The 13,111-nt window shown below is 62.3% G+C and overlaps 4 protein-coding genes across 4 annotated transcripts; 2 read left to right on the top strand and 2 right to left on the bottom strand.

The window, feature by feature from the left end:
- Positions 1–1,199: 1,199 nt before the first annotated feature.
- Positions 1,200–2,360, bottom strand: PLICBS_007298 (uncharacterized protein; the record flags this gene model as incomplete). The annotated part of the gene is made up of 1 exon (XM_018320731.2): positions 1,200–2,360. One exon carries the CDS (start codon positions 2,358–2,360, stop codon positions 1,200–1,202), a length of 1,161 nt encoding a protein of 386 aa, XP_018180628.2.
- Positions 2,361–4,436: 2,076 nt separating this feature from the next.
- Positions 4,437–5,197, top strand: PLICBS_007297 (uncharacterized protein; the record flags this gene model as incomplete). Its single annotated transcript, XM_018320730.2, has 2 exons — positions 4,437–4,898; positions 5,030–5,197. The coding sequence occupies 2 exons, from the start codon at positions 4,437–4,439 to the stop codon at positions 5,195–5,197; spliced, it is 630 nt and encodes a 209-aa protein (XP_018180627.2).
- A 2,818-nt stretch (positions 5,198–8,015) lies between these two features.
- Positions 8,016–8,771, top strand: PLICBS_007296 (uncharacterized protein; the record flags this gene model as incomplete). Its single annotated transcript, XM_018320727.2, has 2 exons — positions 8,016–8,246; positions 8,337–8,771. The coding sequence occupies 2 exons, from the start codon at positions 8,016–8,018 to the stop codon at positions 8,769–8,771; spliced, it is 666 nt and encodes a 221-aa protein (XP_018180624.2).
- Positions 8,772–11,496: 2,725 nt separating this feature from the next.
- On the bottom strand, positions 11,497–13,070 carry PLICBS_007295 (uncharacterized protein; the record flags this gene model as incomplete). Its single annotated transcript, XM_065601148.1, has 2 exons — positions 11,497–12,809; positions 12,866–13,070. The coding sequence occupies 2 exons, from the start codon at positions 13,068–13,070 to the stop codon at positions 11,497–11,499; spliced, it is 1,518 nt and encodes a 505-aa protein (XP_065457220.1).
- Between the last annotated feature and the right edge of the window lie 41 nt (positions 13,071–13,111).

Below are 13,111 nucleotides of genomic sequence, written 5' to 3'. Positions count from 1 at the left end.
TGCGGGTTGGCGGCGGACCAACGCGCCCGACTTGTCGACACAATGCGCAGACAATGAGCGAGTCCTCCGCTCGACATGCACGCGTCGGTCTCGGCAAGGCGGACGCCTGCTCACCAGCGCTCCCTCCCGCGCTGCCACCCGCGCGGTGGACGGTTCCCGTCTGCCTCCTCGCCAAAAGTTCAGTCGTTTGCCCTGCTCAGCGGCGCGGAATGGCGGGGCAATGAGGGGCTGGGAGTCTTGGACCCCGCGCCTCGGGGGCCTTTTGGCGTCTTGTTCTGGAAGGACGGCGCGTGGCGGGGCAAACTCGCCTGTTGCCCAAGCTGTGTGTCGGCTGCCCGCGGCTACGGCACCCGGCGTGCCACCGTCGTCTCGCGGGTGCGTGTGCTGAATGCACGGCGAGAGGAGATTTTGCTGCTGCTACTGGTGTTGGTGTTTGAAGGACATATTTCATCGTGGCCTCGCGGCAGATTTTGGTTGCGTCTGGCGGCTCTGCTGCAAGGCCCAAGTACTCAACATGGCGTATTCAGAGGCAGGTGCGCGGGGCGCTCCTTCAATCCCCCACCGAGGACCAAGGACACGGGGAAGGAAGCGTCGCCCGAAGCTCCTGCCGTCCGTGCAAGCACTCTGTCTGCAAACACGAATGGGGAGCAATGGATGCACGGGCCAATTCGAAGAGCGACAGCTAGGGCTTACCTGGACGGCCAAATCACATTGGAGCGTGTCAGTAAGTTACGGGGTAAAACTTCTTAGTATATCGAAATGCTTGGTTGCGTTTACACGCATGGGCCAAGCCGCCGGTGTGTGCCCGGGGCGTCCCGCCGACATGGCACCGCACCGCAATCACAAAAATGAGAACGAGGCGATACTTTACAGTACAGTACAGTACGTATTAATTAACCAGTGGAATATTGTAGCAAGTGCAGCATGGAGTACAATAGTGTGCCGCGCTGTGCTGTGCCCTCGAGCATCCGAGACGACTCAGGTTGCTTGTCAACGAGGCGTTGGGGAGCCGCGCGCCCTCGTTTCCTTGACGATGGCGATTCTCGTACAGAATGGCCTCGGCGCACATTGGCCACCCTCCTAGACGTCTCCCAAAAGCTGCCTATACGTGCCTTTCTGTACCCACAGCCAAGCAGAAACAGGGCCCGAAGCCATCTCGACATCTCGTCGACCAGTGCCGTTCTCCTTGGCTGGCTACCTTAGTAGGTAGACGCGGCCGGGACGCTGCGACGGCGGCGCTTGCAGGAAGAGGGCTTCTTGCCGGCAGTCTTCTTGCCAGTCTTGCCGAGCATAGCCTCCAACTTGAGGCTAGCACTGACGCTGGTCGAGATCGAAGAAATGCTCTCGACCTTGACGCTGACGGCCTTGCTGATCTCGGCCTCGGCCGTCTTGCTCACCTTCTCGGCGGCCTGCTTCGCGTCCAGCTTGCCGGCCTCGACCTCCTTGACCAGGTTCTTGCCCTCGTCCGTCGCCTCAGTGACGGTGGTCAGGCTTCCCTTGGAGAGGGCCTGGACGGCGGCGTCGAGCGCGACGGTCTTGGTCACGCCCTTGGCGGCGTCGGGGGCCATGGGCAGGGTCCGCTGCTCCTCCTCGGTTGCGTTGCGGGTCATGTCCTTGACGAGGAGGAAGCTGGTGGACGAGGCCTTGACGCTCAGGCCGCCCTTGGTGGAAGCGTCCGAGAGGGTGGAGACGCACAGCATGTTGGTGATCTTGAGGACCTTGCCGCCCGCGTTGAGGAGGAAGTCCTGGGAGCCGTAGGTGAAGTGCATCTCGATGACCCCGGTGAGGGAAACGCCGACGTCCTTGCCGTTGAGGGGGTACTTGGCCTTGAGCTCATCGAGCCTGGCGTTGATCTTCTCCTGGGTGTTGTACGTGAAGTTCCAGAACACCCACTGCGGTTCCGTGACGAGCTTGCCCTCCTTGTCCTTGGCCTGCACGGGCGTGGTCCACCCGTCGCCGGCCGCGGTCTTGCCAGTCAGATCCAAGGTGGTCCAGTAGTCGTAGATGTTGTTCGGCAGAGTGTCCGTCCAGTTCATGCTGAGGTAGTCGTCGAGCACGCGGTCATGGTTGGCCTGCTTCCAGTTGCCGTCGGGAAGGCCCTTGCACTTGATGCACCCAGCCTGGTAGTCCCGGAAGCCGACCTGTCCTGGCTCCTTGCGCCAGAGACAATCCATGTAGGCCACGCGCTCGGGCTTCGACATCGTGCCCGTACGCCCAACCTTGAACTTGCTGGCGCAGTCCACGTTGTGGGCGGTCTCGAGATCGCAGTCCTTGCATTCCTTGGCCGCGTCTGGGGTCTTGACCGTGGCGGCGGAAGCGGCGGTGGCGGCCACGGCCGCGACGAACAGAGCCTTGAGCATGTTGTGCTGCGATTTTTACAAGCCCCGAGGCCAGGCAATAGATGCCAGACGTCAAGCAAATGAGCGTGTGTGTGGTATTATGCCCGAGGTGGAGAGAGTTGAGAACAAAATAGTTTGGCAAGCACCGGAAGAGGGTATTCAAAGGGAAGACAAAACAACTACTCTGAGCGAGGGACGTGAGGCAGAAGCTGCTGAAGAGACGCCATTACGGACAGCGCGTCGCCCGTTCTTATACATGGAGGTTTCTTTGCCTTGCCTGCTGCGAAGACTAAACAATGGGATGCGCTCTGCCGTGATACAAAGGCAGAGAGGGAGAGAGCCAAGCCCTAGCTCACGCGACGCCGATTCATGCGATGGAGCCGACGAAAAACCTTCTGGGAGTCGCATAATCGTCTCTGGCGTCATGCAGCTGCTCGTCCGACCAGAAAAAATAGAATCCGTGCGGAGGAAAGCTTCCAGTCCCGGCCTGGAAAGTCCCGTCTGTCGTCATGCGTGCCGCCCGCGGCAGATGGTCTTCGCCCACCGCATATACGGGCCTCGGCGGCAGTCAGCCCTGGGTATGCCATCCTGCGAGTCACGGTCCAGGGCCAGGATCAGGGAGCTTGAAGGCAGGTCCGGCTCGGCACTTATTGAGCATGGAGTTAAACGGGCTTGGTAACGACACGGCATACATAATGTGTAAGGTGTGTACGACGCAGGCCCGCCATCCCCTGCGGAAGCGCGCTGGACGAGCTGGGGTCAGCCCATCTATCTGCATGGCCAGGGTCAGGTCCGTCGAAATTGCGATGGTCAATGCGAGGACGCGGAGACTTCAAGAATGTGCGCGCGCGTGTGTGCACGCGACGCGGCTCCTTCATGTGGCCCAGCGCATGCGGAGGTGCGCGGGACGCTCTCTGGCCAGAGAGTCGGGGGACGGCTCCGGCTTCGGATCCGCGCAAAGGGCGAGATTAATGGCTCAACTTATCAGTACGGTGGCCGTGCTGTTCGTAGCACGTGGTGATATGACGACGTTTCCACCTATCTACGAGGCGTTGCAGCGCGGGCCACGTCCGACCCTGACGGGCCATCACGGTCGTCACCTGCCAGAGGGCGGATACGCCAAGACAGGAGGATGAGGCTGAGCAGAGGTCGTCTCAGCTCGCAAATGCTCGCATGCGCCAGTCCCTTGAGCGCCGCGATCTGAATCCAGTCCACGGAATTCGTGCAGATGGTCAAGGGGGCCGCCCCTTTCAGCAACGTCCTGCGTCCCTCGCCTTGTGCCCGATGACTGCATCGTTATCGCGAGGCATCTACAGACTTGGGGAATCTGGTACGGGCCGAAGTGACAGGCGGCGTATGAGTACTAAAGATGGTGCGCCTCTGCTATTTATATACACAATCCTTAAACCGGGTCGCATATACAGAGTCCCGCGGCGCCGCGCCGGGCTGGGCCATGATTGCTCTCCCTCACACTAGTAATACATATACTCGCAACGTGGCAGGAGCGGGCTCGTTCACGTCAAATGACGCAGATACACACGCGCGCCCACGTGGGCGGGCACATACATACATACACACATAGGCGGCCGTCCGGCTATCCGGCCGGTCGGTCGGGGGTTTGAAGCCCGGGCCACATGTGGGGCAGCCCCGCCCCGGAGGCGGGTTGGCGGACAGCCGCGTGGCCGCCGCCGCGAGCAAAAGGCACCTCACGGGACCGCCGCGCCCCGGTTTTAACAATACCGCTCCCCTCCGAGACAATAGCCGCGCACGGGGCGCGGTGCAGGCGCTGCGACCAAGCCCCGATGGGACGGCTTCTGCATAGAGGCAAGCTTGGTCGAGGATGAAACGACGCCGCGCCTTGCCAGCTCGTCTATCTATCGTCGATGGCGTCACTATCGTACTACTGTATCTATCGCCGTTGGGGGAAATACGAGGGGAGGACCCGTCGATGATGGCGGGAGGGGAAGGGTTGGCCCTGGTGGTTTGGGCGGGCGGTGTTAGTTGCACGCACGCGGCGTCGTGGATATATATCTCTTCGAGGGCTCCCCTGTCGTAAAACAAAGTAGGAGGAAAGAAGTAGTACAGCAAACCCCAATCATGTTAGCAACGATACTCACCTGCCTCGCCGTCGCCGCCGGCGTCGCCTCCGGCAGCCCCGCCATCTCGGCCCGCGACGACAACACCGCCGGACACGTCTACGCGCGGGACGAGTGGCGCGTGCCGGCCTTCCCCGGCGGCCCCGTCCTGCGCCTCAGCGGCACCGAGGCCGACGTGCGCCGCCAGCTCATCGCCATCAACCCCAAGTACGAGACCGACTTCCCGCACAGCAGCGCCGGAGGCGCCAACAAGCGCTCCGGGGTCTTCGTCGCCGCGTCGCTCATCTGCTCCGACATCAAGCAGCCGAACAGGGGCAATTTCGGCTACATCAAGATCGGCGGCATCACCAACGCCTACGAGGCCCTCCAAGGGCTCGACGGCGATCCTATCCTCAACCCGGGCCCCAGGGTCTGCTCCGACCTCACCTGCAAGGACTCCACCCAGTCTAGCATCTGCAACGACGTGAGTCTGCACACGCGCACGCGCGCAATCACGCACGCGGGGAGAGAAAAGGCTCGCTGGCTGCTGCGGCGAGGCAGAGTCGAAGCGACTTCGAACCGGAGCGTATGCTGACGATGATGCCTAAATTATAGAACCCGGCCCCCATAAACATCCACGACTGGGACCTAATTGCCAATGCCATCAGGTACATACGAGACAGATGTGGGCGTATAAAGGGATACGATGACCGCTACTATGGCGGGCAGGTCTTTCACAAGGATAAATGGAACCTCATCCTGAAGCAAAAGACCTGCAAGTAATGGTCTGGGTCTGGAGCTCATGAGTTGCCGCCGATAAGCCTGGAGGGCTGCCCGGTCGCAAGCCGGTGAATGCCTGTATTTGTACGCTCTTGCACTCGACCGGGTGTTGCATCACTTTCATGTAACAGCGCTGCCAAGAGGGGGAGCACCTCTGGCACTCTATTATGTAGGCATCCAAGTAATTACTATGTCTCAGTACGTCAAAACACAAGGCGTCGACGGGGAGCATCCACAGTGCCGCATGTGCATCGTACATTTCGCAACACGACCATTGCGGACAGACCACCAGGGCTCGGGGAGCCACTGCATCAAGCAATGCAATGCAATGCACTGCGGTTGCAAACGACTCTGTCTGAAACGCCATGCTCTCGAAACCACGGACCCCACGCCCCAGATCGTGATGGTGATGGAGGCACGTCGACGCTCCAGACGGGCTGCAGCGGCCCGCCGCCTCCCCCACGGTGGCGGGCGTCGCGACCGGCGGTCTCGGCGTTTGCTGCGTTCAGCCCTATTGCCGACGGCAAATGGTTCGCGGGGCGCACCCTCTCTTTTTGTCTGAGACGACGTCGTTGAACAGGGTTCAAAGCCAGCCCATTGGGCGATACCCCTGGTCTTCGCGAACTGGCAGAGCCGTTCTTCACACCAAGATCTCGTCGCCAATAGCCGTGCTGCCAGGTGCCCAACATGGCAGCTGTCGGCGGATGTTGCGCGACGCACACTCGTGTGAGACGACGAGCTCCAGACACCCCCCCCCCCCAACCGTTGCTTGTCTCGGTCGCGCGTTGGTGTCGTCGGCTCGGGACACAAGACCTCGCTACCAACGAGGGTGAGATAGCTAATGCAAATACTGGTTGATGAAGCGCCGAGCTTTGGGCACAGCGACCAGCCAGCCACGTGTTGGGCGGCCAACAAGAGCGCGGTGGTCGTGCGTGCGCACGAGGTTTCGACAGACTGCCTGTCTCCTCACCGATGGTCAAATCCGGTCTTTCTCTCGCCCAGCCTAATCACCCGCACCTCGCACCCCCCCTGTCTGGCGGCGCGTGGGTGCCCACTCTGTATGATGACGGGCGGCCGTGCTCCAACGGACCGCCGGGGCACGTATTGCGCACACAGCTCGTCGCTGTGGACCGCGCGGCGCAGGAAAACGACGAAGTTTGCTGTACCGGAAGGGCTTCCGGCAGCCGACCAGGGCACCGCGCCGGACCGGGTCTCCGCGGTCGTACCAACCGGGGGAGAGCAAGCGAGGCAAGGCGAAGCGAGGCCGAAGCGTTGCAGTCGGCCGACCCGGAGGGACAGAGGCGAGCGTCAGCAAGTGCATCAAGTCCGTCGGTCGCACAGAGAGTCGACGGGAAGCACAGCAGGCGTCTCCCAGCGCGGCGCAACTCAGCGCATCCCAGAATCGTTGGTGGCGTCCCTCAATTTCACACCACCCGCGGCGCTGGAGCCGGGCTCCCACGAGGGAGGCTGCTGGGTCGGTGGAGACGGACCCAACGGTTTCTTCGCGGAGTGGCTTGCAGGGTGCTTGCCTGTCTTACCGCCGCGTGTCGTCTCGTCCTCATCTTTTTGGTGTCTCCGCGGACACTGCTGGCTGACGGGCTGCATGACTGCTGGGCTGAGGGCATCGCGTGACTCGTCGACATGAGGCAGAGCAAGGGGATGCCGGAGCGGACGGCGAAAAGAGAAAAGGGCCAAGAAGCAGAGAGGAAAAGAAGCCAGGGTGCAGAAAAAGCAAGACCCGACAGGCTGGACAGGCCCTACCCAGCAGCAGCCAGCCGGGCTGCAGATGGAACGCACGCACTTGCCCTGAGGTGGGCGAGAATGGGAACCTGGAAGCCTCCAGCTCCATGGCCCGAAGGGGTGGCGCCGGGCGTGGGGGCCAGCGTCACTAATTGGGCCACTGTCCACTGGAGTTGCACATCCCACGCCCGGGCGCTCAGGCTCTCCGGACGCTCAGGTTCCAGGTTCACCTGGGCAGCCTCCAGGCGCGGGCCACAGCGGACCACAGCGCTGGAGCCGAGTGGATGGAGTCGTCGTCGTCGGGTCTTCTGCCGCTGCCGCCGCCGTGGCCGCAGGCGCCGTCGCACGCCCCTCCACACGAGGTCCATCCCTCCACTTCCATGCCACCGTCAAATCTGGAATGGAGAATGAACCCCATCCATCCCCATCCATGATCCGGCCGCCCATCCACCCGCCCTCCGCGAACTCAACCGGACTGGCTGAGAGCGCAAAAAAACCAAGGCGCGGCCAAGTGCCCGCCGCCCCCGGGGCAGTGGGAGGCGCAGATCCGAACCCGGCCTGCCCTTGGAGCCCCTCGGGGCCCTTGGGGCTCACCGGTAAATGCTTTTGGTCGCTCGACCACGACTCAGGCAGTTTCGTCCCCCTCGTGTTTTACCAACCTAGGCGTCTTATTTAGACGGTGGCCGCCCCCTTCGTCACTGCTTTTCGCACATTCGCACCAGTCTCGTCCCTACGTCACGTCACGTCACGTCACGTCACGCGCGGAGCTTCGTCTTTGTGTGTTTGTTCTCGTCGTTGATACCAAGAGCAAGCTTATTCTTTCCTGCACTCCGTCCCGCCTTGCCCTACTTCGAACCCTACTTAGACTTTGGCTTTGCCTCGCCTCGCCTCGCCTCGACGCCCACAGACACCTCACCGAGCGCCCGCAGCAGCCATCATCACCAGGCCTACCGAAAGACATTCGAGAATTCGCATGGGCCCTTAGCCCCGTCTGTCTACTCTTCTCTCCTCTCCCTCCCGTCTCTTTCTCCCTCTGTGGGAAGCGGCACAGTCAGCCCTCCCACCACATTCGCTCCTCGACATGCTCTCCTACGACAACTCGATGCCCGTCAACGGGGTCAACGGGCAGGACGCAGCGCCCTCGGGCCCTGGGCAGAGCGCCTCCAACAGGGCCTCGTCCGCCGCGGCCGGCGGTCGCGCGCAAAAGCACCACCACATCTGGCTGGTTACCGGCCCCGCCGGGTGCGGCAAGACGACGGTGGCCGAGTACCTGGCGGGCGCGCTGGACGTGCCCTACATCGAGGGAGACTCGGTACGACGCCCCTCCCTGGCCGGTGACACCTGTGTTACTACACGCGTGAGACGAAAAAGCTGACCAGAACCCCCCCTTGCTGCTGCGCAGTTCCACACCGAGGCCAACATTGAAAAGATGCGGAGCGGCGTCCCGCTAACAGACGCCGACCGGTGGGACTGGCTCACCGCCCTCCGCGACGAGTCGATGGGCCGCCTCAACCGCGGGTCCGAGGGCGTCGTCGTGACGTGCTCGGCCCTCAAGCGCAAGTACCGCGACGTCATCCGCGTCGCCGCCTACTACGACCACGACATCCTCGTCCACTTCATCTTCCTCAGCGCCTCGCCCGAGGTGCTGCTCGAGCGCGTCTCCAACCGCAAGGGCCACTACATGGGCGCCAACATGGTCAAGAGCCAGTTCGACATCCTCGAGCCCCCCGCCCAGGACGAGCACGACGTCTTCAGCATCGACGTGAGCCGCAGCATCGAGGACGTCAAGCGAGACGCACTGGCCACGGCCTCGGACATTATGCAGGCCGACCGCTGACAATGAGACGCTGCAAGGCTACACTACGACGTGGACGGTTTCACTTTTTTTGTTGTTTTGGCTCTACCTGATGTGCATTGGGGACTGGAGTAACGACAGGTTCCGGCGTTTCTTTGCTTGCCGTTGGTGGACGTGCTTTTTTTGCGTTGCAGCTCTTCTTTTATTTTTTGCATCAATACTCTGCGGCGTTGGATAGTTAGACCGCTTCCCATGACGGAGGCAGGGCGGCTCTTCCGGCCCCCGCGTTTCGCGACCGGGGGGGAAGACCATGGGACGCCCGGGGGAGGCCCGCGAGGGCGAAATACATTACACTACACCGCAGTTCCCGAATCTAGACCCCGTTTCTGGCCATCATGTCGTCGACACGCGCCGCCAACGACTCGCAAGTCGGACAAATAGGGAAGACGGCGGGCGAGCCTCACGTCCGGCCGGGCCTTGCATATAACTAAGTTGCAACAAATGGGCGACGCAGCGCTCTGACGGCCGCCGCACGGCTCAGCTCCGCTGCAACTCGTCGGCGCAGACGCCCGCGACGCGACTGTTGGGTGTAAAAGACGGGACGTGGTGGTGAGTTGGCGCAAGTTCACAGCAACTAACGTCCCCGTCGGCCACGAGACACAAGAAAAGTTATTACTGCCGTGGTATAGACCACGTCGTCCTGCACTCCTCCGGTACAACGTACTGTACTACGTACCGCACTGCCCACGTTGCACTCGTTGTCATCCAGAGTCAAGATGATCTACACGCCCAGAAGCACCCCGCACTCGGCAAACCCATGATGGCTCGTGCGTGCCCTGGTGCTAGTACATGCGTAGCCCAACGTTCCGGGGGGGCCACAGCCATGTGCATGCGCAAGCGGCCGCCCGCATGCAGGGCCTGCTCAAAGGGGAAGTACGACGGCCATGACGTTCAGCCTGCGACCCCCATTGTCACACACGCGCGCTCTCGCTCACACGCTGTTCTCTGCCCAGAGGCTGGGAGTGGCGCTTGTCGTTGATGTGTTGCACCACCACCACGAAGTAAGTACGCAGCAGCATTGCACATGTACAAAGACACGTGCTGTGTCGTCATTGCGCGCCCGCGCGCGTACGGAGCACAGGCTTGCGAGGAAGTACTAATTCCTTACTAGAATGTAGCATGGTCTTTTTTTCAGATGTGAGGGAGGCTTCGCGAGTTGTAACGTGTTGCGCCAGGTGCATGTAAGTGCAGGCTCCTGATATCTATCTAGCTGAGAGGACGAGACCAGAAACATGCCAGCGCGGGGATGCGCAAGAAGCTGTCATGATGATTCCGGTTTCAGCCTCTGGTGGCAAGCGTAGGCACCTGAATGAAACCCGAGCCTACAGCAATAAACTGTACGACCGTGGGGGTTTGAGGGAGAGGGGGATGAGGCGGGGGATGGAACTGGTGAGGTGGTGGTGGCCGTCAGGTAGGGGCAAGGCACCACGCGGGACAGGTAGGTAAGTAGGGTCAGCCCAACGACACAACCTTATGTGCTGGTGTGTGGTATCAAGTACAGCACAGTACTGCATGTGCGGACGGCTCGTAGACGGAGAGAGAGGCGAGCCCGCGACGGGCCGCCCGCGTTCACGCAGGACGAAAGTCGGCGGGCGCACACCCGATGCGGCGAGGCTGTGAATGAAATGAGGTAATGGGATGGGATACAGATGGATGGGTGGGATGGGATGGGATGGCGGTGGTCACGCGTCTCTCCCCGTGGACAACATCATCGGGAAGGGCGAGGACGATGACGTTGATGATGCCCAGTTTCGTTGCGTGAGCACACACATCCAGGCACCTCTTGGCGAGGCTCACCGCGTGTGCGTGCACGCAGTTGACGCCCCTCCATGACCACCAGGCCAGGCCAGGCCAAGCCAGTGCCGTGATGTACACACTGCAGCCTCGGTCCAGCACCCCCCCGCCCACGGGCATAATCTACGGTCGATTGCTTCAAATAGATCCTTGGCAGTACTGTATTACTACAGGACCAGGCTCCGCGGGGGAAAGAAAGAGAAACGTGCATCGCCGCAGCCGCCGGACGTGCGGCTGACGACGGACCGCTCGCTGTGCAGGGGAGCAGAAACCCCCGAGCCCGAGCTGAGCAAAATCATTCAGTACCCTAGTGCTGTATCACCCTCAGGCACGGGCGCGCGGGCGGGCGTGCTTGTCCTCCTCTTTGCTGGGATGAGGGTGCTTCCGCGGGGGGAAAGCGGTCCGGTCCGAGAGCGGCTGGGTGGGTGAGAGAGAGAGGGAGGCTGCATGGGTGAGAGTGTGTGCGTGTTGTGTGTCGTGTCCGTCTTGGGTTGTTGTTGGCGAGGCTCATGGTGCTTCCAGGTTCCGAGTGGACGGCGGCACGCGAAGGACGGGCGGGGGGAGGGAGAAGACGACGGGGGAGTGAAGGGGGGGGTGGACGGGCCGGGCCGCGGCTGGAGCTTACAGGTGTGTGTGTGTGCATCCCAAGGAAGTGCAAGGGTTGGAGGTGTTCGGTCACGAGCAGCCTGGTTTTTTATTCCAATACCTCGGAGGTATCCCGTTGCCCCTGGGCCTGTGTGTGTGTGTTTTGTGTGTCGTGTGACTGCATCGTCTCTCTTTTGGTTCTATCATTGAAACATCCCGGCGCGCTCTACTACGGATATGACATGCGTGCGTCACGCACGAGAAGGGCTACTGCTGTCTAAACCCCTCCTTCTTCCCAGCTACGTCCACACTTCGTAGCCCCCGGCCACTACCTCAGCTGCATGACCATGACGTCGGGCTCCTCGACGACCCGGCGCACCACCTCGGCGGCGCGGGCCATGGTGGCGCCGTCGACGACGCGGTGGTCGGCGCTCCAGCTAAAGTTGCAGACGTGCTTCTTGACCACATTGTCGTGCTCGTCAAAGGCCGGCACGGCGCGCATGCGCCCGATGCCGAGGATGGCCACCTCGCGCTCGACAATGACGGGGCTGAGATACGTGCCGCCGATGTTGCCGATGTTGGACACGGTGATGGTGCCGCCCGACATGTCGGCCGGCGTCAGCTTGCCGGCGTGCGCGAGGCCCTGCAGCCGCACGAGCTCGGCCGCGATGGACACGATGTTGAGGCTGCCGACGTTCTTAATGACCGGTACGACGAGGCCCTGCGGCGCGTCCATGGCCACGCCGATGTTGTGCTGCGAGCGCTTGATGAGCGACGGCTTGCCCGTCTCCGGGTCCACCTCGACGCGCGCGTTGAGGATGGGGAACTGGTACAGCGCCAGCGAGACGGCCTTGATGATGAAGGGGAGGTACGAGAGCTTGGCCGGGCTGCCGTCGGCAACGGGGCTGGACGCGAGCACCTTGTTGAGGCGCGCCCGGAGGGACACGAGGTCCGACATGTCGATCTCGTCGGCGTAGAGGAAGTGGGGGATGTTGAGGGACCGCGTCATCGACTTGAACATCATCTGCTGCACCTGCGAGAGCGGCTCCCGCGTCTCCGTCTGCACCGACGTGTCGGCCACGCCGGCAGCCGGAGGCGCGGCCTGGCCCGGCTGTGGTGCTTGCTGTCCTCCGCCCTGGACATACTTGTAGATATCCTCCTTGAGGACGCGCCCGTCCTTGCCGGTGCCGTCAATGTCGGCAATGTCGACGTTGAGCTCCTTGGACAGGTGTCGGACCGCGGGCGTCGCCAGCGTCGCCATCTTGCCCTTGGGCTTGGCGCCGTTGCCATTGGTCTGCGGCGGCGGCGGAGCTGGACTGCTTGCTTGAGGCTGCTGCTGTTGTTGTTGCGACGATGTAGGCGGCGGGGGCGGGGGCTGCTGCTGCTGCTGCTCCTGTGCTTGTACCTGCTCCGGCGGAGGCGCTGCCGCCGCGTCGTCGCCCTCAATGTCAATGTCGACAAAGGGCTTGCCGACCTTGGCCATCTCGCCGGCGTCGTAGTAGAGCTTCTTGACCGTGCCGGCGAAGCGGCTGGTGATCTCGACCGAGGCCTTGTCGCTCTGCACCTCGCACAGCGGGGAGAATTCCTCGACGCGCGCCCCGGGCTCGACGAACCACTGGATGACTTCGCACTCGACGATGCCTGTCACGATCCAGTCAGCGCACCTCTCCGTGCTCAGAAACCTGGGGGACACTCACCCTCGCCAATGTCAGCCAGGAGCACCGGCTTGACGGCGCACAGCCGCCTCGACTCGGAGAACCACCTCGGCGCGGCAGCGGCCATGCAACCGCCCACGTTGACCTTGACCCCAGAGCCGCTGGCCTTGGTCATCGCGGCCCTGCCCACGACCTTGGTGGCCTGGAGCTGCCTGCGCAGCACGCGCGATCCCCGCTGCATAAACATTGTGATGTTGTGCGAGTGTGTCCTCCGATCTGCGGGGGAGG

This window comes from Purpureocillium lilacinum (genome assembly GCF_023168085.1).
Source record: "Purpureocillium lilacinum CBS 284.36 DNA, scaffold_5, whole genome shotgun sequence".
NCBI classification, from domain to species: Eukaryota; Fungi; Ascomycota; class Sordariomycetes; order Hypocreales; family Ophiocordycipitaceae; genus Purpureocillium; species Purpureocillium lilacinum.
Note: the sequence above shows the minus strand (reverse complement) of the source record. Positions and strands in the feature narration are given on the sequence as shown.